Source organism: Pinus tabuliformis, chromosome 8 (assembly GCF_031772625.1).
Source record: "Pinus tabuliformis cultivar Carrire ecotype Pingquan chromosome 8, CPIR1, whole genome shotgun sequence".
In the NCBI taxonomy this organism is placed as follows: Eukaryota; Viridiplantae; Streptophyta; class Pinopsida; order Pinales; family Pinaceae; genus Pinus; species Pinus tabuliformis.
This window is the reverse complement of record NC_142294.1, coordinates 568,306,343-568,329,586: the sequence shown is the minus strand read 5'-3', so window position 1 is coordinate 568,329,586 and position 23,244 is coordinate 568,306,343. Positions and strand designations below refer to the sequence as shown.

The following is a 23,244-nucleotide window of genomic DNA, read 5'->3' as shown; positions in this document are numbered from 1 at the left end:
TTTAACGGCTAACTCTAGAACAGACGCATCCTTACTATTTAAACATTCTGACTCACTGATTTTTTCACCTTTGTCCTGATGATGAACCACATTAGATGGTTCGAAACGTCGATCAAAAACTCATGATGTGATTAATCCGAAAGAATTTATCAAAATTAGTATGGATCACAAAAGTCTAAAATCAAGCAAAATACTGGAAAATGAGAAATTCTAGCACACACACAATCAAATTGACGCAGTGATTTTTGGACAATTGTCCTTGGAAAAAACCCAACTTGGGAAAACTGATGCAGCAGAGCAGGGTTTTGTTATTAATGTTCAGCGACAATTCTGAGTACAATAACTTAGATGCTCAACTAGCAATCTAATCTGAAGAAAATACTGGCAAAAATATTGTGAGAATTTTCTCTCACCCCACAGCTATTTTTTGCCTCTGAAATAGCTTCCCCGACCTCTGCGCTGAGATGCCTGCGTTAGCCTCTACGTAGTCCCTATGCTGACCCTCTGAATATTTCAGCCTTCCTTCCTTCGACTCTTCTGGGATCTGAAATTTTTCTCCTGGAATGTTGCTGCTCTCCTCTTCCACCTGCTACTCACCCTCTGGCTCTATCTTCTCTACTGAGTTGCTGCTACTAAGAAAATCAAATTGCTTTGGAAACTGAGTATCTGCATTGGATGATTTCCATCACCACATTGACTTTCTTTTATAATCCACTATTGGAGCACCAATGACGAAGATTAAAACTTAATCAATGGCTAGGATCATTCTTGGGTCGATTTGTGTAATTTTCTAGATGATTCACACCTTATCTTAATTAATATTGATTAATTAACCATATTCCCTAAGTTTAGATTTAGGAAATATTTAAAAACTGGTTAATAATCTAATTGAGACAATTCTTGGCGGAATTTCCAGAAATGATTTCTAGGTTTTAAGATCTCATGTAGTCCAGCGTCTCCACAAAATTTCGTGGCTAAAACACATTTGATGCTACAAAAACTAACACTCCCTCTTAGCGAGGAATGTGTTCTAGTGTTGTTGCTTCCTGTAGCAACACTCTGTCTCTGCATCATCTCCTGTTACACTACTAATGTCTGGCTGTTGCTTCCCACCAACTACTGCGCAACTTTGATATACGTTGTATCTGTGTTGCTGCTGACCTTGCCATACTGCTACTAACACTGCATCTGCATTGCAACTCCCTCTCATTTGTTGTCCAAAATAGCTTGTCCCTACTACTGAAATGGGTTCTCCACCATACCCATATGTTCTCTGAATTTGACGAACTTAGCTCTTCCTAGAGTTTTCGTGAGTATATCAGCGACCTACTCTTCTGTGGGAACATACTGTAGCTAGACTACTCCTCGCTATACACAATCTTTGATGAAGTGACATCGAATATCGATGTACTTCGACCTGTCATAAAACACTGGATTCTCAGAGAGATTTATGCAACTCTGATTATCACAATAGACAATGTTCGCCTCAATCCTTTGCCTGAACAAGCTTACTAGCAGCTTCCAAAGCCATATAGTTTCGCATGTAGTTGTGCTAGTTGCCATATACTTTGCTTCTGCAGAGCTAAGTGCTACTGACTTTTGCTTCCTACCACACCAAGAAACCATCCCTGATCCAACACTGAAGCAATACCTGGAGGTACTTTTCCTGTCCACTGAACTACCTGCCCAATCTGCGTTTGTGTACCCACAAAGTCTGACATCATCCTCTCAAGTATATTTCAACCCATACTCGACCGTGCCTCGAACGTACCTCAGAATATGCCTCGCTGCTGCCAATGTACCCTTTTCGGTTCGACCATAAACTGACTAAGGGTATTGAATGCGAAGCAAATATCTAGCCTAGTGTTGACAAGATACATGAGAGACCCAATGAGCTGTCTATACAAGGTGGGGTCGACATCCTTGTCATCTCATGCATCTATCTTCTTCCAATTGGTAATCATGGGTGTAGACATGGGCCTGCAATCCTGCATTTTGAACCTCTTCAGAATATCTGTAGCGTATCTTCCTTGCCCAAGGAATATCTCCCCATCCTTCTGCCACACCTCCAATGCTAGGAAATAGTGCATCAACACCAAATCCTTCATGTCAAATTCTGCCGCCAGGTTTCTCTTGCAATCCTCTATGAGCCCTGATGATCTTGTTAAGAATAGATCATCCACATACAAAACTAGGATGAGGGGCTCATCCGCTACCATCAAATAGTAAAGTTTGGGATTTGCGTCATTCTCGACGAACCCCATCTGCTGCAAGTAGGTGTCAATTTTACCATACCATGCCCCGGGAGCATGCTTGAGCCCGTATAGAGCCTTCTTCACTTTGCACACATGCGTGCACCTCTTCTGAGTCTCAAATCCCTCTGGGTGTTCTATGTACACTTCCTCCTCTTTCACTCTGTTTGAGAAGGTTGTCTTGACGTCCATCTAGTGAATCTTCCATCCCATCTGAGTTGTAAGAGATATAACTGACCGGATAGAAGTGTATCTGGTAATTGGGGCAAAGGTTTCCTCATAATCTATCCTTTCCTTTTGTGCATCCCTCTTTGCCACAAACTTAGCCTTGTACTTTTCCACACTGTCGCCTGTCGCATATTTGATCTTGTAGATCCACCTCAAATGTACAACTGATTTGTCTTCTGGCTTGGGCACTACCTCCCAAACATCATTCGTCATGATTGAGCTATACTCTTCTACCATGGAATCTATCCACACCTGATTTTGTGCATTCTCCTAAAAGTTGGAAGGTTCTGCAACCTGAGCTACCAATGCTTGGTATCTGTCAAGTTGTCTGCACTGTCTCTTGCTCGTCTTAGGAGTTCCAATAAACTCCTTTGCATCCCTTAATGTTTGACGAACCTCTCTGCTGGCTCGACCACTAGCCGTGGGAGGTTCTGCCAGCTCCTCCTCATCCTGTCTCAATTGGTCCATCTACTGAGAACTCCCTGTATTTCCTGCACCTGAGGAAATATTGGTACTGGTCACAGTACTTGACCCTTGTGACTATCCTCTTGCTTGTCCCACTAGCTTCTCCTATGGCTGCCCCTGCTGCTAGACTAAAGGAGCTTCTGCTAACTGATTCTGATCACTTGTAGGCATCTCACGAGACCTCTTGAAAGCTTGGTCCTCCATGAACTTCATGTCTCACCTTACTACTATCTTCCTACTGCTAGGAATATAGATTCTGAATGCCTTTGAGGTTTCACTGTACTCAATGAAAAACCCCTTCTCGACAGTCTGATCTAGTTTGTTACTTTTATCATTTGGCACGTGAAAATAAGCAATGCTACCAAAAATTCTGAGTTGGTTGACTTCAGGCTTCTTCCCGGTGAAGATTCCTTCTAGCGTTTTCTTCCCAGTGCTCTATGAGGAGTCCTGTTCTGAATATATACTGTTGTGTTACATGCTTCTGCTCACAGAAATTTAGGTAGATTTTGGTCATATAACATAGCCTTTCCAACTCCAACAATGGTTCTATTTTTCGGCTCTGCAACACCATTTTGCTCTGGATTATATGGATTTGTCCATTCTCTCTTGATGCCTTCCTTCGCATAGAAATCTGTGAAGTCTTTATCAGTATACTCTCCACTATTATCTTAGCGAAGTACCTTGATCTTCTTCCCTGTCGCATTTTCCACGAGTGCTTTAAACTCTTTGAAACGATCGAAGACCTCAGCCTTGGTCTTCAAGAAGTAGATCCAGGTTTTCCTGGAAGGATCGACAATAAAGGTGATGAAATATTTGGCACCGCTGAGAGCTCTAGTGGACATCAGGCCACAAATATCTAAGTGTATAAGTCCTAACACGCCATCAACTATGTTGTCACGCCTTGGAAATGTTGCCTTAGCATACTTCCCAAGTACGCACCTTCTGCACACATCATCGTGTTCGGTTCCTAGTTCAGGAAACCCTGTTACGATATCTTTGAGCATCCTAAGTTCTCGATGATGTAGATGTCCCATTCTTTCGTGCCATAATTCATTCAGCTCCTTCCCACTACTATTGTTGCTGCCTATAAGTGCCACTGGAGAATCGATTTGTAATTGGTATAACCTTTTACTTCGAACTCCAATCTGTCTTACCTTCTTCCAGCTCGAGTGTTTGACATACTCTTTGTTCCCTGTGAAGTGAACATCATACCCTTTCTCCTGTAACTGGGATACTGAAATTAGGCTCATACCCAATCCTGGCACATGCAATACATATGAAGCACTAGTGCTTGCTCTTGACTCCCCGTAAAAATCTATGGTACCTCTCCCTACTAGAGTACATTTCATTCTATTTCACATAGTAATCTGGAAATCCATCTGCTCCTCTTTGTAGCTAGAGAAATATTCTCTAACCCCTGTCATGTGAGTTGAAGTTCCACTGTCTATGTACCAGATTCCCTGTGAAGTTGATCTTGCTAAGCAAGCAAATTCATCTTCCAATCTGGAAGACAAATCTGAAGTCTCCTGAATGTTACTTCTGTCCATGGCTATACTGGAACAAATTTAGTGTGTTATTTCTCTTTTCCTCCTGACGCGGATATCGCTTTGCAGCCTGCAGTAAAACTTTTTGCGTCCAACCAGTATTTTGCTCAGCGAAAAATATGAACTGCAACTACTCCCTCTGACTGCTAGAATCACTAATTTGGGAAATTTGATTTTCTTGCCTCCTTCCAAGTGAAAAATCAAACTGCTTCCCTAGAAACTCGAGCTGCCTGTTCTGGGCTTTTTGGAGTCTATCTGGGAATTTTGATCTGCTGCTTTCTCAAAACAATGAAATTCTATTCTCTGCTTCTAAGCTTCCTGGATGATCGAATAAGCTCTGATACCATGTGAAATTTTATCTAGTGCAGCTACTGGAGATTATTCTTCTAACTCAGAAATTAATTCTGCAGTTTATTTACTACGACAAAGAACGAATAAAATCACAGCTGCAATTTTCATCATAAAAGTACTGCGGAAAATAAAATACTGGAAACTAAAAATTTCTAGCACACACAATAAAATTGACACAGTTATATTTGGACAATTGTCCCCTGAAAAACCCAACTTGGGAAAACCGGTGTAGCAGATGAGGGTTTTATAATTAATGTTTAGCAACAATTCTGAGTACAATAATTTAGATGCTAAGCTCGCAATCTATTTTGAAGAAAATATTGGAAAAAATATTGTGAGAATTTTCTCTCACCCCACAACTATTTTATGCCTCCGAAATAGCTTCCACAACCTCTGCATTGAGATGCCTGTGTCAGCCTCTGCGCAGTCCCTACGCTGGCTCTTTGAAGATTTGGGCCTTCCTTCGACTCTTCTAGGAACTAAAAACTTTCTCCCAGAATGTTGCTCCTCTCTTCTTCCACTTGTTACTCACACTCTGGCTCTATCTTCTCTGCTGAGCTGTTGCTACTGAGAAAATCGAATTACCTGGGCAACTGAGTATCTGCACTGGATGATCTCCATCATCACATCAACATTCTTTTATAATCCACTGTTGGAGCACCAACGACCAATATTAAGTTTTAATTAATGGCTAGGATCATCCCTGGGTTAATCCGTGTGAGTTTCTAGATGATTCACGCCTTATATTAATTAATACTGATTAATTAACCATATTCCCTAAGTTTAGACTTAGGAAATATTTAAAAACTGGTTAACAATTTAATTGAGACACTTCTAGGTGGAATTTCTAAAAACGATTTTTGGGTTTTGGAGATCTCATGTATTCTAGCCTCTGCACAAAATTTCGTGGCTAAAACACATACGATGCTACAAAAACTAACATCGTGGGAAGGCTATAAAATCTTCTCTCTCAATTGGGAGTTGGGCACCAAGTAAATCGGGTCTCTGAAGTAAATCACCTCGTTCATCACCCTGTACCGGTCATCTGTCACCGCCCCATCAAGGACCTCACATGCAAATCACTCCTTGGAGTACTCCACCAGTAACTGTGCCCTCCAGTCTGGGGCAATGCTCATCAGCGAAAGGGCAGCCGGTCTCCTGGACAATGCATCTGCCACCACGTTGTGCTTCCCTTTGACATACTCAATGTCAAAGTCGTACGCTTGGAGCTTGCTCACCCACTTCTGCTGCCTCTCCTGCAACTGCTTCTGCTCCAAGAGAAATTTGAGGTTGTTGCAGTCTGGCTTAACCCTGAACTGGTTCCCACCAAGTACTCTTAGAACTTGGCTAGCGCATGCATGATGGCTAGCATCTCCTTGTCATAGATAAAGTACAACCTCTCGTGGGGCAATAGATTCCAACTCTCAAAGGCTATGGGGTGCCCTCCCTGCATCAAAACTGCGCCTACACCCTCTCCGAATGCATCACACTCCAACACAAAAGGTTGGGTGAAATCTGGAAGTACCAATATAGGACAACTGCTCATGACCTATTTGAGGCAATTAAAAACCTCCTACGTTGTAGATGTCCACTCAAAGCCCCCCTTCTTCGTCAGATCGGTGAGGGCAGCTACCAACTGAGAGATGCCCACAAATCCCCTCAACTCTGTCACATTCCGGGGCTCTGGCCAATCCTGGATGGCCCTGATCTTCTCCTCATGGACCCTCACACCGTCCTCCCCAATGATGTGCCCTAGGTAGAGCATCTCTGTCAAGCCGAACTCACACTTAGACAGTTTCACATAGAACTGTTGCTCCTCCAAAATGTGCAACACTGTCTCTAAGTGTTGCAAGTGCTCCTCCCATGTTTGGCTGTAAATCAAGATGTCATCAAAGAACACCAACACAAACTTCTGCAGCTGTCCACGAAACACGTGGTTCATGTAGGATTGGAAAGTGGCTGGTGCATTGGTTAGACCAAAAGGCATAACCAAGAACTCGAAGTGCCCATAGTGGCACCTGAAAGCGGTCTTAGGGACATCCTAGTCCCTCATCCTGATCTGGTGGTACCCTGAGCGTAGATCAATATTGGTGAAGACTTTTACCTCCCTCAGCTCATCTATGCGTGGGATAGGGTAGCAGTGCTTCATCGTCTTCTTGTTAAGGACCTTGTATTTAATGCACATCTGTAGGGACCCATCCTTCTTCTTCACTAGAACAACTGATGAAGCAAAAGGGCTAGAGTTAGGCCTGATGTGCCCAAGTGCGAACAACTCATGAATATCCCTCTCTATCTCATCTCGGTATGCCTTGGGATGTCGGTAAGGGGTAGTAATCACGAGCTGTACTCCCGGCTCTAGCTCAATGGTATGCTCAAACCTCCGGTCAGGTGGCTAACCCGACGGTATGTCTCCGAACACTATTGGGTACCTGTCCAAAATGGCGTATATATCCTGGTGCGGTGGCTGGGGTTGACCCCCAGCCTATGATCCTCAACTCCATAGCCCACTCAATGTCCTCGTGTCTCAGGTCCGCCTCCATCCTGTGGGTCGAAACAGTCTATGGAGGGTCAGAGTGCATACCCCGAAGCAAAAATGGTTTGCCATTTGGCCTTATGAACTCCATCTCCAACTTCCTCCAATCAGTGGTGACTTTGCCAAGCGAGTAGAGCCACTGGACACCCATCACCACATTGGTGTCCGACACATCCACCATGAGGAAGTGATTAGTCGCTGAGTAGTTCCCCATGGTCACTGTCAACGCTGGAACATAGCGTGTTCACTGCATGGTTTTGTCACCTGGCACCAGAATAGAAAATCCCTCAAACTACTCGGTTGTGATACCCCTCCTCTGGACCATCTGTGCATCAATGAAATTGTGGGTAGCCCCACTGTCTACTAAAACTGAGACACTCTGTCCCTGCACGGTGCCCCTGATCCTCATAGTAAAAAACATGGGTACCCCATGTAGAGATTTAAGGACTCCTCCTGATGGAGATAAAGGAGCTTCCCTTGGTGGGGGTGGTGGTGGTGGCCCCCTCTCTGCCTGCCCTGTGTTGTCATCTTCAACCATCTCCAAATATGCATCATCCTCCGCATCACTATCAGAAAATACCTCAATGTAGTGGGCCTTGCCCGCTGCGCATCTATGGCATGGAGCCCATGGTTCCTGACAGGTAAAACACAACTTCCTCCTTCAGAGGTCTCTTCGGGTCTCCTCATCCAACTGTCCATGCCCCTAGTTGGCTCTCGGTGGTGGAGCTCTAGTGTCTCTCCCCCTCTGCGGGAAGCCCTGTCTAGGTGGTAGTGGTGCTCTAACCCTTGGTAGGGCATCCTGCAAATCTCTGGCCCTCCCCACTGCATCTTGCAAGGTAGTGGGTCTGTTGGACTTCACCAGTCCCTTTAGTGGCTCTGCTAGCCCCTCTATAAACATGAAGACCCTCCTGGACTCCGATAGATCTGACACCATCACTGACAGCCTCAGAAACTCCGAAATGTAAGCCTCAACGCTCTCGGTCTGCTTGAGCCTTGTCATCTCCCCAAAGTGCTCCTCCGGATCCTTTCTCTCAAAATGCTCCAACACTCTCCTAGTGAAATCCTCATAGGTTGTCATCCTGACATGTCCCATTGTGGTCAGGCCATGGAACCACTAATCATGGGCTTCTCCCTCCAAATGAAGCATGGCAATTTTTATTGCCTCCCCCTCCGTCATCTGGTTTAGCTAGAAGTAGACATCCAACTTCTCTAACAACACTCTTGCTGAGGTCTTAGAAGAGCCATCAAAAGCTGGGAGAAACAATCTCTCCACAGTATGCTGCAAATCTGTCCCTTGCGTGTAGTTTCCCCCACTCTGCCCCTTGGGCCTATTATTGCCCTTTAGTTGGAAAAAGTCCCTGAAAGTGATAGTTTCCCTGAACTCGGGTCCATGTGACTAATACTCCAAGAAGTAGCCCCCCATAGGCAACTCCTCCCACCCTTGCTTCCCACTAGCTCCAGATGTCAAGAATGTTGGAATAGTGGATCTAGGTGGTCTATTGGGAATGAGAGGCATGTTGGGGTTAAGGGATAAGTGGTGTTGCGAAGTACCAGAGCCTTCACCCAACTAGAATTACCTTACCCTTTTTGTTGCCACAATTCTGCTGCCTGAGTTCCTCATTACTCTTGGACAGGTCTTGTACTGCCTTCAGCAAATGATGAGCAAACTCCTCCCCCTTATCTCTTCTATCTCCCTCATTCTCTGCCATCTTTGTTTCCAAAACCTCCGGTTTAGTTATCACGGGATTTGGAGTATCTGCAACTGTCTTTCTCGACTCCTGTACCTCTGTCTTTGGTAAGTCACGTTTTGCCTATCCTCTAGTGTCATAGACTGCATTTCTCCCACAGGCTCAGCGAAGTCTATGAGCTCTGATACCACTATATTATTCCTAGGGAATTTTTACAATAAATAACAAAACATACATAAACATAAAAACCACGAAAATGAAACACATGAATCAGTCCATGAAATATCACCAAAAACTGCGTTGTTGAGCCATTTTATTATAATATGAAGAGGGTACAATGAGGTGCTGGAAAGAGTGCACTTGGGCTTTCTCAAGGCAAGCTAGCTAATCCCAAATGAACAATGAGAAGTCCCTCTCAAATCTGCTGCTGCTCTCTCTCTTGGCTTTCCGCTGAACTGCCTAGAAATATGTTGCTGGCTATAAAACCGCTGCTAGGGCCTCCTCCGGTGCTCAGAAAATTCCGGGAAATTAACCCTGGGCTCTCCACCAAATACCTAGAATAACCCACAAAGGAATTGGCCTATGGTTGACCTTGGAATTTCAGCCCTCTTTTCCCTCTATGGCTCTGCTGCTGGGTAATTTGACCCACCTGTCAATCTTGCTGAAAATAACCCCCAAAATAAAGCTACATCAACACCCTTGTGGAACTAAACCATATTGTGGTTCATATACCTGTCTGAGGAGGCATCTTTGTGGGGTGCTGGACAGTGATGAAAAAAAGGGTCCTGTGGGGGTACAAATTTGCCCAAACATTTCATCTGAACAAAGAAGAAAATACATCCGAATAGAGGAGGCTGCACAACAAAAAAACAAGAAACAAAAAACTCATTTTGAATTAAGTGCAACCTCTAAATTTGGTAGCTCATCTCCTCATGGTAATTCTGCAAGCTCTGGAGGTAGAAGAAAAATAGGGGATTTCCTTAATGTTGCTGGGAGGGATGATGTGGATGGAAAGATAGTCCGTTTTCTTTGTGCTTGCGGTGTACCATTCAATGTGCTTCACTCTCCCTATTGGCATGAAATGGTAAAGGCCATCAATGAAGCCCCAAAAGGATACAAGGCCCCCAACTATGAGAAAGCTAGAACAGTTTTATTAGAAAGAGAAAAAGCTAAGGTTTAAAGATCTTTGACACGTTTTACAAATGAGTGGGTATATTCTGGGGTATACATTGTATCAGATGGGTGGACAAATACTAGAAACCAACATTTGATAAATGTTCTTGGTGTTTCTTCTAGTGGTGTAGTATTTATTACATGTCATGACTCCTCCTCCATTAGTGCATCTGCACAAAACATTGCAGATCTCCTATTGCAATCAATCAAAGATGTTGGTCCGAATAATGTGGTTCAAGTGATCACAGATAATGCAGCAAATTGTAAGGCAACAGGAAAAATTATTGAGCATACTCATCCACACATCTTTTGGTTTGGGTGCCTGGTTCACACATTGAACCTTTTGATGCATGATATTGTGAAGCACAAGGAATGTGGGTGGATTACTGAGCTTTATAGGAGAGGGAAGCAACTCATTAAATTCATCACAGGGCATACAAGGGTAAACTACTTCTATGGCACTTACTCCAAGTTGCAGTTGCTTAAACTTGCAAAGACAAGATTTGCCAATTATTACCTCACCTTTAGGCGGCTAGTGAAGGTGAGACAAGCTTTAACTAATTTGGTGTGTGTTGAATCATGGGATGAAATTAACATTGACAGAGATGGTGCTAATGCAGTCAAGGACAGTGTTCTTGACAGTTACTTTTGGTCATAGGTTAAATATGTTTTGCAATTCACCAAACCAATTTATTACATGATCAAGTTTGGAGATTCAGATCGACCAGTAATTGGGGAGGTGTATGAGCAAATGGATAGCATGTTGGGGCAGATTAAAGACATTGTTGAGCCTAGAGATATCACCTTGTAGAGTTATATTCGTGCAGAGGTGGAAAACCGATGGGAAATGCTAAATGTTCCATTGCATGCATTAGCATATGTTTTGACACCTAAATACTATCATCCGTCATGGCTTTCAACACCAGCACCTGGGGGGGGGAAGCAGGAGAAAACCACACCAAGATCAAGAGGTTCACAAAAAATATATGGCTGCATTGAGTAAATTAATCCCTGATGAGGAGGAGGCTGCATTGGTACAAAGACAGTTGAGCAACTATACGCTTAACACTAGTCAATTTGGGAGCATGCATGCAATTAGAGATCGAGAGACTTTTTCTTCTCTTGAGTGGTGGAACATGCATGGAGGGGCTACTCCACTTCTACAGACTTTGGCATTGCGGGTGCTATCACAAGTGGTAAACACTTCTTTTGTAGAGAGGTGTTGGAGCTCTTATTCTTTCATCCACAGTGTTAAAAGGAACAGGTTGAGTGTAGACTGGGCAGAGATCTTGGTTTATGTTCATTACAACTTGCGATTGTTGTTCCATTACTGTGAAGATGCAAAGTCTAATAAAGACCTGTTGATTTGGGACAAGAATCCAGAGGATCCCAATTTGGAGGATGGAGTGTTGCGATTAGAGCAATTAGAGGATGCTCTTATCCAGTTATGTCCATTGTGGTATGAATTTTCCAATTTTCCCTTATAAAGCATTTCTCTAATTCATGTTTTTAATTTTTTTGTTAACTAGTGTTTTTTTTTTCCATGAATTTTTTGAGTGATTCTAGGATGATGATGATCGTGTTGATATGCCACCCCCACCCCCATTTGGTTCCTTGGTTCCTAGGTTCCATGGTTCAACACCAAAAGCAGGGGGTTCTTCTTCATCAGTTATAGTGCCACTGCCACAACTTCCACATGCACCATCTTCTTCATTGCCACCACGTGGAGGCCCGCCACCACGTGGAGGTCTACTGCCATGTTCTCTTCATGGTGGAAGGAGGAGAGATTAGTAGATATATTCACAATTTACTACTTTTGTCATAGATTACTCATTAGAATTGTAGGCTTGTGAATTTGAATTTTGAACCTTTTTTGTCTTGGCAGTGACCAAGTGACATATTTTGTAAACATTATTATTTGAATTTTGGACATGAAAAATGTTGACAGTTGCTCACTTGCTAGATAAATCATAATATGCTCTATGTTTTATGTTTTATAATATGCTTAAATGTTTTATGTTTTATAATATGCTTAAAATTTGATGTATGTTTGTAATTGCTAGAATATAGATGGTTGATGTACATACTAGTAACTACAATGGATGCCATATCTATCTTGATTTATGCAAAAATATGCATGTTTTCATGTCTTCTACAACTAATTTGGTATTTGGGATGTTTGTTTTGAGTATAAATGCAAAAAAGTATAAAAAAATTATATATATAGCAGACACTTCCGCGGACGCTTCGCTACCTAGATTTTTGGAAAATGACATTTCCGCGTCCCCACTTCCAAAAAATGTCCCCGCTTCGTGCAACATTGGTCTCAAATGCCTTGCTTCTTAGGATGTTTTTACTTATATTAGACAATGAAAACAAGTAAAGATTTATGATGAAAGCACAAGTGGGAAATGTCAAATGAAATTGCTAACAAGATATAAGAGAGACTACTTTAAATCTTCAATTGCAAGTGAAAACAAAAGACAAGAACAATTCGTGTGCCATTTGCTGTGGTAAAGATTGTGGAAGACTGGGATTATTGCTGTAGGAAAAAGGGAAATTTGAGCTACTGTAATGACCACGTTCCTCCTAATTTTATGCACTGTATTCCTGATAAAATGACTGTGATAATGCTTGCACTGATTGCTGATTGGTATTTATAAAGGAGAAACAGTGGTTTGATTGCTGTAGCATTCCTGTTTCAGTGCAAATGTTATATGTGCTATATGTGACTGTCATTCCTTGTGCTGAACTATATATTTGGAGTCTATGCATTTGTTTTGCTTAGTAAATTAAAAGAGAACACCTACAGCAGCTTGTAAACAAACTATTTGACCAAATTCCATAATGATCAAAACCATATAAACTCTGATAAAATATAGTGGGTATTTTGGTAAAATCTAAGAAGGAATACTACACATTCAGACCAAGATCTGGCAGATTTCGGGATTTCAGTTCAGCTTCTTCTGTTCCACGTTTCTCTGTAGAGTGATTTCTTTTAAGTGTTTTCCTTGATGAACTTCCAGCATTAGTAGTTCTATGACCTTAGTCCAATTCCAAGGTGAAAATGCAAATTTTATTTTAGGGGCACTGGCAGCCTTTCATCCATGTACACACAATGTAGGTCACTGACACACTGGAGTAGCAAGCTTATGCATCCATCAGTACTATCTGAAGCCCCTATTCAAATTGTGTGCCTGCTTGCACTTTCCAGCCAATACCATCTCTTGCAGAGAAGAGCACAGGAATCCCTATCTGACTTCTGTCCATCTAAATGTTTAAACAGCTTGATCAGGACCTCATCCCAAATGATAGTGTTTATCAGTTCCTGGCATTTCTTTGCCTAGAAAGATAAAAAGGAAAGATAATCTCCAAAGCCAATAGAACACAGAAATAGTAGCTATAATCATGGAACACAGAAATGGGCAATTCCTATGCCAGACAATATTCAGTCATTGCTCCACAAAAACCTCAATAGGCAGCAGAAATATATGTGTATGCCTGAACTGTACAAAGAATAAATGCTAGTTTTCAATTTATTGCTACTAAGGAAAACTACAGAAGATAAAATTTGCTTTCATTGATACTGTGTTGACGAACTGCCCCTGCCCTTGCGAAATCCTTCGATGCTAAAAGAACCTCATCTTCTTCTGCTGGCTACAAGAAGTCGGCCAACTCCTGTATACCGCTGTTAAAAGTTCTTATGCAAATGCCCCAATTAACATTCCAATGAAGTGTTTCACTTTCTTCATCACAAGAGCAGAGCAGATAATTGTTTAAATGGAAATAAAGATACATACCAATTTTTAATGTGGTCCACCATTCTGTCTTTCTGCAAAAAATTTATAAATAGCCCTGCTAAAACAGTGGTAACAGGTCTATTGATGAATAGATCCTTGATGAAAACTGAAAGGGTGAGAACAACCACTTGTTTTTTCCGCGCCCACATGTAGGTAATGACTTGATAAATCGTACCCCTTATCAAAATTTTAAACCTTAAGACCCATGTTTTGATAATTTTGAAAGGATAGACTGTGAAGAGGGATTAGTTGATTTTCCCTTATTTCATGAGGAAGATGATGACCTTAGTTTTAGAAACATTTTGCATATTAAAAGACATAAATGGGATACCAGTAGTTTTTATTTTGAAGAGGATCCCATTTATGATACTAATAATAAGGGTGAAATTGATATCCTTGCAAAGGATTTTATTTCCACTATAAATCAGATATGGTGTATCCAAGTTCATGTTGAGTTGTTAGTTTCATGTATGGTCAATGTGAACATAAGTTCCTTCTTTGCCCCAGTTGTTTAAAGTTTCTTCCAACATAGTACAAGCATTTGTTACAATTCACATATCATTTTTATGCTTGCATGTAAGTGTTTTTTTTCTAATTATAAATATATTTCACATTAAAGGTTTGTTCACAAACCTTGAAATTTAGTTGAGTATTACTCATGACATTTTTTCTCAAACCAAGCTAAGAAATACCAATCCTTACACAGTGATGTAGCTTGTTTGACTAACTGGGTTATCCCCCTTGGCTAGGAAATGTTCTCTTTTGTCTAAAGAGTGTGCAAGGCCACTGAGTTGACAATGGGTAGCTTGCCTAGTAGTTTCCCTTAGGATCTCATATTAGGGTTAGGAATTTATCTTTTAGGAGAGAATTTGAGCACTAACACATTCCATATTGATCAGTTTTCTTTGTATTTGCATTGTTATTTTGAGAATAATAAGAGCAAGGCATAGTTCTTGATTTTTGGTTGGAGATTTGCTGTCATAGGTTACCCTAAGGAAAATTGTACATGCTTCCATGGTGTTCTAATGTGCTTTTATTATTGTACACATGTCCTTACTCCACAGTGAGTTTAAAGAATATGGTTGATGTGTTCTAATACTGTTAGGGTCACATGTTATGTGTTAGGGTCATGTTTGTAGACCCTAACTAATACCAAATGTGGTCACAATCCGACCACACAAAGTGTATGAATGTAACCCACCAGGAAAACAAGGGTGCCCCTTAATGGGTTACAATACAAGTCATGATTAGCCAACATAACTCCAAAACTATGATCTAAATATTGAATGTGACTTGGAACCCCTAATTGAATAAAAAATGAACAAATTTCTAATCCTGATTCTCAAATTTTAACAATTCAAATAATATCAATCTTGGTGGTTTATGGGATTGTAATAAATGAGTACTGCACTTTAAATAATAATGCATAATAAATTGACAACCAAGCTCACATGAGCTCAAAGATAACAAGGGAGGTTATCCACATAACATTAAAGTCTAACACAATGGTTTGTGAAGGTTTTTTTGTTTAAAGAGGTATATTAAAATATTTCAATCATTTATTCTATGCATGCTTAATCCTATCTCAAGGGAGGTTATCCAAATAACGTTAAATACTAATGTAGTGGTTTGTAAATCCAGTTCTATTTAAAGAAGTATACTTCTATCATTTATGTTATCCAAAATTGCTTTATGCATGCTTAATCCTATCTTTGCTTTCTTCCAACTCTTTCCTTTTGAACTGATGAACTCAACAAAATATCTCTAAAGAAGATTTTTCCTCTAGTACTATGGAAGCATTATTTCCATTTGGTAGTATAACATTTGCTCTCTATCTAAAGTTCCGAACAATTCGCATAATTTGCGCAGGATTGATGGAACGTGACATAGTGGATTCGGATTTGACTCAACCTCTTGCTTTAAGTTCAGAAGCTAAAGAAGAAATGCAAGATGAGGAAAGCATCCAAAATAACAACTCTCGTAACAAGACTCATGAAATGTCACACAAGCCCGCAAATTCAATTTTTGAAGCATGTAAACTAGTTACTCGTCCCGTGAAGGTAAGCTTTAGAGACAAGGTGTTTATGATTTCAATTGAAAGGGAAGAATTACTATGTAAAGTAGATCATAGATGGTGAGCATATTAGTTCAAGACACCAAATGCTTGTGCTCATCATTTTTTGTAAATAAAAATGTTTGTGCTTTAGTTAATTTTGTATTTTACTTTGTATCTCTAACTTCTAGGTATAATCTCTCTTTTTAAGGTGATCCTCTTTAAAAAATTGTGGATGCTAAATTTTGCGTTGTTTACTATATTTTGATGATTTAATAAGAAAGTTTGGTTTCTCTTATCGTTATAATACTATCGTCTTCTTATTGATTGGTGTATTTTATTCATATTAGGTGAATCCATGAATGTGTCCTACTTTCTAGTGAAATAGGGCAATGAAAATTTGACATTTAACGTATTTTTTAAATTGACGTCCTCAAAACTAATATGTGCTTTCTGAATTTTGAGCTGCAGAAAAAATATTTTGTAGGGAATCGAGTTGTCTTTCTAATAATATTTTTTTCAAAAAATATGAATACCATCTAATGTTTCAAATTTTCATTTAATTAAATGTCTTCCCTTGGAAATTTTTAGAAAAGTGAGGAAGTGATTTTTGTTCCCAACACCTAATTTAGTGTTCAATGTATAATAAAAAAATTATACAGAGAATGTAGTTGTGCACTGTTGTTTTTTTATTTTTACTTTTTGGAAAATTATACTTTTTTATGAAGCCAAGAAATCAATAGTTGAATTGCATTTTATACACCTGTGTTCCCAAAAAAATATTTTCTCCTATTTGTGTAAAATAAAAAACTAGAATACCCTTTTGAAGAAAAACATTCTTGGAGTGCACACATTTTTTATAATGTTTTGGTTGTATGGCTTTTACGAAATTAAGATACATGTCTATGGGGGGGCTTCACTTTACCGAAGAAAAAAAATATTATATAAGTTTTAGAAAAATATGGTATGAAATCAAGAAAAAGAAAAGCATATATCATTGGATAGAGGATTCAATATGCATCTATAGGAACCAAGTCTGCCACCTTCCATCAAAGAGATGAAGGGGTTTCACCTCCTAGAAGTTGTAGCTAAATGAAAACCTGCGAAAATGGGGAAGGATCATTGACTTTCAAGCCACCAATCAAGGTTTTAAGCCCTCCATTGAGGTTTGAAACCTCAATCGAGGGCTTGTTATCCCCTAAGGGGTTACTACCTTAGAGGCACCCTCACAAGGGTGTTATGTTGCTGATTTCATGAGCTCTCTTGCTCAGACTGTCCAAACTTGAGCAGTTCTCTCATTTTCTTTAGACATATGATTGTGCTAGCTCAACTATGGTATATCAAAGTCGCCACCCCCACTTATCAAATTGATAGATGCACTTAGGGATGGTACAGTTTGGTTTCAGCGTGCTCTATTTGAAATTCCATGCATTTGTTGTATCACTTGGATGTGGCAATGTAACTTCTAGGTCATGCCATGAAAGAGCTGAAGTCTAAATGAGAATTGATAACAGTTCATAACATTATAATTTTATCATTTTCCTTGTGGACATGGTTTTCCTTTAGAAGTGTCATCATTTCTCAAGTCATTTCCTACTATTGGGAAAATGGTCAAGGTAGCATCTTCCACATCTTGACCATATTTAGCACTTTTTGATTTCCCCTTGCACTTCATTCCATCCATAAACAAAAAAATCCATCCCTTTTCATATTTGACTTGTCAAAGATCATCAAAAAGGTCTAAATGAAGAAAAGTCTAAGTCATTAAAGCCAAAAAGGAAAAGAAGTGGGGAGATAGTGAAGTTAAAAGGCAATAATATAAAGCTTGAGTGAATGTTGTTGATCGGTGGTTGTCATTGATGTCAGCCCAAGTAGCACCAGGGGCTACCCCGATCTTGCATGGGCCTTTTGACTTGACAACTTACTCTATTCTGAGTCAAGGATCTTCTATATGGATTCTACTCATCGAGATGTTTCCGTTGATATATGGCATGCCAAGTAATTCTTCACAATCTGAGAGATATTCATGTTTGAATTTAGTAACCCCAGTTAGTGGGCTAAAACCCTTTGGGGCTGTGGCATGACACTAATAATTGGTTGTGGCCATTGAATAGTCAATAATTAATAATGTTTTTTTTTGCTCCTAAAATTGCTCCAACGTTCACTTGTTGAGGACCCTCTCAACACAAGACATTCATATAAATAATGACCCTTATATCCTCCTCTAGTAGGGATTTTGTGGCTTCAAACAGGTCATCGTGGCATTTTCACTATAAAAATTTTTCTGCGAAGCTGAAATTAAAACCCATTTGAGCCGAAATCTTGATGAACCTCGTGACCGAATTTCAAATCTTGGTTTGCTATATTTTCGGAGATATGATTTGAGGAAGTTAGGGTTTTTGCAGGCTCCCGAATTCCATGTCAAACAGGTGACGTTGGGAAAATCATCATAACTTTCTCTTTGAGCATTGGATTCAAATTTCGTAAATAGTCACAGAAAGAGGACGGACTGTAGTTTGTTGAGTAGTGTTTTTAGGGCCGAAGATCGCAATAGTGACACGTGGCACTTCGTACAAGTTCAATCCACTGAACCAATCTATAATCAGGTCATCGTGGGAGATTGGGCATAAATCATTATTGAAGAATCCAATCTTGATCAGACCTATGGGGCTGGAAAGAGGACTCAAAGGGCTACCACAGGACCAAATTTCAGACCCTAGAGATCTGAAATTGCATAGATACAACAAATTCAATATCGAGCTCCTAGAATGAAAGAAAAAGCATGCATTCAAGGATCACTACAGTAAGGACCACACATCAACAATCAAGGGTAAGTCTCCTAGAGAAAGGTATGTATGATTAGTGGTTACATTTGAATTATGAGTATCATCTCTGGCATATGTTTTTGTAGGACAACGCAAGTATATACAAGGTCTCGGTTATATCTCTATGTCTCTATATGTCACAGTTAGTTTTGATACCACATTTCGGATGTCCTATTATTGATACTACACATTTGATGCTACACTAAGTCTGCTAAATATATATGATGTTGTAAGTTCATGTTATTTGTCTTGTCATAGTTGATAGAATGGTCTCTGTTGTTGTACCTAGAACTTGGTTCATCACAAGTCTAGGTCTGTCATCAGTTTCTATTGTATATATCTTTAGGTCAGTTTTGGATATAGTCTTACCTAGGGTCTAGGCCTATATCAAGAGTGGGAGTCTTTGTCTACCATTGCAACAAGTCAACAACAAAAGTAACAAGAACACTTCAGGTACGCATTGTAATTTTAATTTGTATTTATTCATTATTATGCACTTACATGTGTTTTGCAGGCAGAGGTAAGTTGAAGGGTATTTTGTTTAGTTTTGGGATTGGTTTCACCAGGAAAATTTTGCATGCAAGTAGAAGAAGATTCAAGTACAACTTCAAGCAAGAATTCAAGAGAAGAAGTATCAAATCAAAGAAAGCATTGTAGCGGGACATCCTTTGAAGACAATACAACCATCCATATATTGTGAAGAAGTGTCAAGACCAAGAGTCATCATTGTAAAGTTGTATAAGAGTTATTTGTAAAAGTGCCATCATTGGAAGAGTCATTATTGTAAAAGAGTCAATTTTCCTAGAGTTGAAAAGGCATTATTGGGAGGTATAGGAGTCTATGTTGGGATGATGTCATGGTTGGGTTGCAGGGCATAGTGTGATTAGGTGTTCGGTCAAAATCATTGTAAATCATATTGTATCATAGATCGTTGTCCCTGGTATGGGAAAATCCACACTCTTGTCTCATTTCAATCATTATAGGGTGGCAGGGAGGTGCTAGTCTGGTGCATGAAGTCGCCTACAAGTTGGAGCCTGTGAACACTTTAGGGTGGTAGTTTGGTCTAGGATGTTGGGGCATCCATTCAGTTGACTACTGAAGAAACCAGAGCATTGGGGCGTCCTTCCAATGGGAGCTCGAGAAGTATGCTTTTCTAGAATTCTAGGAAGTTGTTGCTTTCATTTCAGCTAGGGCTGAAGATTAAAGAATTCTTGAAAAAAACATTAAGTGGTTTTTGACTAGAGGGGTTTTCCACCTAAAATTCTTTTGTCTAATATGTTATTTTATTTACTATTATTACTGCATAAACATTAATAATAATTGAAGATTAACTAATGCTCTGAAAAGATTTAAAAGTGTTAATTGCTAAGGAATACTGATTCACCCCCCTCTCAGTATTTCCAACAATTGGTTTCAGAGCTTGGTTCCTTCAATAGCAGTGTAACAACTGGAAGGAGATCATGGAGTATACAAAGAATAGAGTTCCTTTGTTCAATGGAAATAACTATGCACTTTGGAGTGGAAGAATGCAGGTTCATTTGCTGGCGCAAGGATACGAAGTATGGGAAATCATTGACAAAGGCATCACACCAACCTAGGATGAACAAGGTAAGAAAAATATGGTATACGATGCAAAGGCTAAAGATCTTATTATTAGTGGGCTTATTGAATGTGTTTATCTTAAGGTATTGAGTTGCAAAGCTACTAAAGAGGTATGGGGCAAGGTTAAAAATATATATGCAGGTGACTCAAAGGTGAAAGAAGCAAAGCTTCAAATTTTCAGGGCAAAATTTGAGCAACTCAAAATGAGGGAAGATGAAGATATTGTTGCATACTTTCAGTGTGTTGATGAAACAACAAGTACATTGGAAGGTTTGGGGGAACTTGTTGAAACGAAAATTGTTGTCCGAAAGATCCTTAGAACCTTGCCAGCGAGATTTAACCCTAAGGTATCTGTCTTGAAAGATAGATCAGACTTGACCAATCTCAGCATAGATGAATTGCATGGAATTCTTACTGTATATGAAATGAGGATTGAAGAAGAGGATGACACATCTTACTTAGAAACAACATTTGTCGCATCCAAGAAAAATAGTAAGGACAAGCAGACTCCGAAAGAAAAAACTTGCAATTGTAAGGATGAGGAAGAGGAAGAACATGAAAATGAATTCTTAGATAAAGAGTTTGCCTACTTCACGTGGAAAATGAGAACAGGTACGGGAAAATTCAAAGGTAAACTTCCATTAATATGTTTTGATTGTGGTGAGGTTGGGCATTTTGCAACCAAATGTCCTCACAAAAATGAGGTTGTTACGAAAGGAAAGAAAAGTCCTAGGAAGTTCAACAAGCAAGGCAAGAAGAAATGGTTTAAGAAAATTTTCTTCTCCAAAGAAGATAGCTCCTCATCCGAAGAAGACAGTGATAACAAAGAAGAATTCAACGGAAGAGTATTGTTTATGGCCAAGCACAATAAGCAAGAGGCACCTGATGAAGAAGGAGACGAAGAAGAAGAAATGACTGAGGTTGAATTTCAAAACGAAGTGATCAGGGTTATCAAAGAGCTCAAGGCCAAGAAGAAGCACGTCAACACTCTTGAAGACGAATTAAAGACAGAAAGGGAACATGTCCTAAATCTTAAAATCAAGGTTGAAGAATACAAACGAATTGAAGAATCGCTCAGGAAAGAATTAAAGGAAAGCAACAAGGAAAGAGAAGCATTGGAAGTTGAAATTGTTTCTTTACGAAAGGAAGTAAAAAATGGAAAAACTCTTCAAAACTACGCTAACATCTCAAAGACTTTGGACGAACTCATCAACAACCAGCAATCATGCAGCGACAAGACTGGTCTTGGTTACAAAGAAAAATTCGAAAAGGATTCAAGTCCTTCTATGACAACTAAAGAAGATGGATATGCAAAACCTACCAAGCTGGTAGATCTCCCAGCTACATCAAGACTCGCTAGGAGAACCTTGGAAGACAATTCTTCGAAGAAGATTTCCTCCCAGGTATCAACCTATCTTTTATGGTCATTGTTATTCATGTGGGATGCTTGGACATGGAGTTGCGGAATGTCGCATGTATGTTTGGAATGAATATAATCCCAGGAGATCTCTCAAAAATGGATATCCATAACTCAACAGAATATCAACAGATTTGATCATTTGAGAGATGATGTCAAATGTTACAAATGTAACAATTTTGGACACATGGCTCGAGATTGTAGGAATAAGAAGGTATGAAAAGGAAACAAGTACAAGAAGACCAAGCAGAGAACAAGGTTTCAACAGTTATGCTTTTAGGATTTGTAAAAGCAAAAGGCCATGAGGAATTAGCTGTTGCTTCAGATAATGACTCAAGTCAAGATGGCCCGTTAGGTGACTCACTATTTTGAACAATCTGGCTTGTTGACTCCTTAATGTTTGTAGAGGAGGAGTTTGTGTAGCAATATATGGCACAAGTCTACGATTGAGAGGAAGGTAGTTTGAACTTTGAACAAGATGGCAGTTTCATTACAGGTTAAGGGGAGCAAAACAATTGAAGGATTATAGGTTACTAGGAACAAGGCAAGATTAGTCTGCAAAGGATATGCATAGGTTGAAAGAATCGATTTTGAAGAAAAATTTGCTCCCCTTGCCAGAATGGAAGCTATCAGGATGTTTCTCGCTTATGCTTGCTCGAGAAAAATCAAGGTCTACCAAATGGATGTTAAGTCATCTTTTATAAATGGTGAAATGGAGGAAGAAGTTTACATTGAAAAACCCGAAGGTTTTCTTCTCTCTAACAAAGAAGACATGTTTGCAGATTAAAGAAGGCTCTATATGGTCTCAAGCAAGCTCCTAGGGCTTGGTATGCTCGTCTTGAAGGATATCTACATCAATAGGGATTCAAGAAAGGAAGTGCTGACAACAATATTTATGTGAAAGTGGATTGAGATAACCTAACAATTATCGAAGTATATGTGGATGACCTAATCTTTGGAAGCAGTGATGACAGATTAAGTAAAGACTTTGCCATGAAAATGCAAAGTGAGTTTGAAAAGTCTATGCTTGGCAAATTGACATACATTTTAGGGCTTCATATTTCTCACCAGGATAAAGGAATATTCATATATCAAACAAAGTACATCAAAGAAATGCTCAAGAAATTCTAGATGGAAGATTGCAAGCCAGTCCTTAACCCCATGGTAACTGGTTGCATGTTAAGCTTAGAAGACTCATCAAAGGATGTGGACCAAAGGTTGTATAGATCCATGATTAGTAGTCTCCTATATGTGACAACCTCCGGGCTTGATGTGATGTAGGCAGTTGGACATGTAGCAAGATTCCCAGGAGC

General features: G+C 39.8%; 1 protein-coding gene across 5 annotated transcripts in view; it reads left to right on the top strand.

Moving 5' to 3' along the window:
* LOC149236731 (SPX domain-containing membrane protein OsI_17046-like) overlaps positions 1 to 23,244 on the top strand; it is a 396,789-nt gene that overhangs the window by 276,805 nt on the left and 96,740 nt on the right. For all 5 annotated transcript variants that reach the window (XM_089372475.1, XM_089372472.1, XM_089372474.1 and 2 more), the window contains one exon: positions 15,904 to 16,094. In XM_089372475.1, the coding sequence (XP_089228601.1) occupies positions 15,904 to 16,094 (191 nt within the window). The remainder of the gene's footprint in view (positions 1 to 15,903; positions 16,095 to 23,244) is intronic.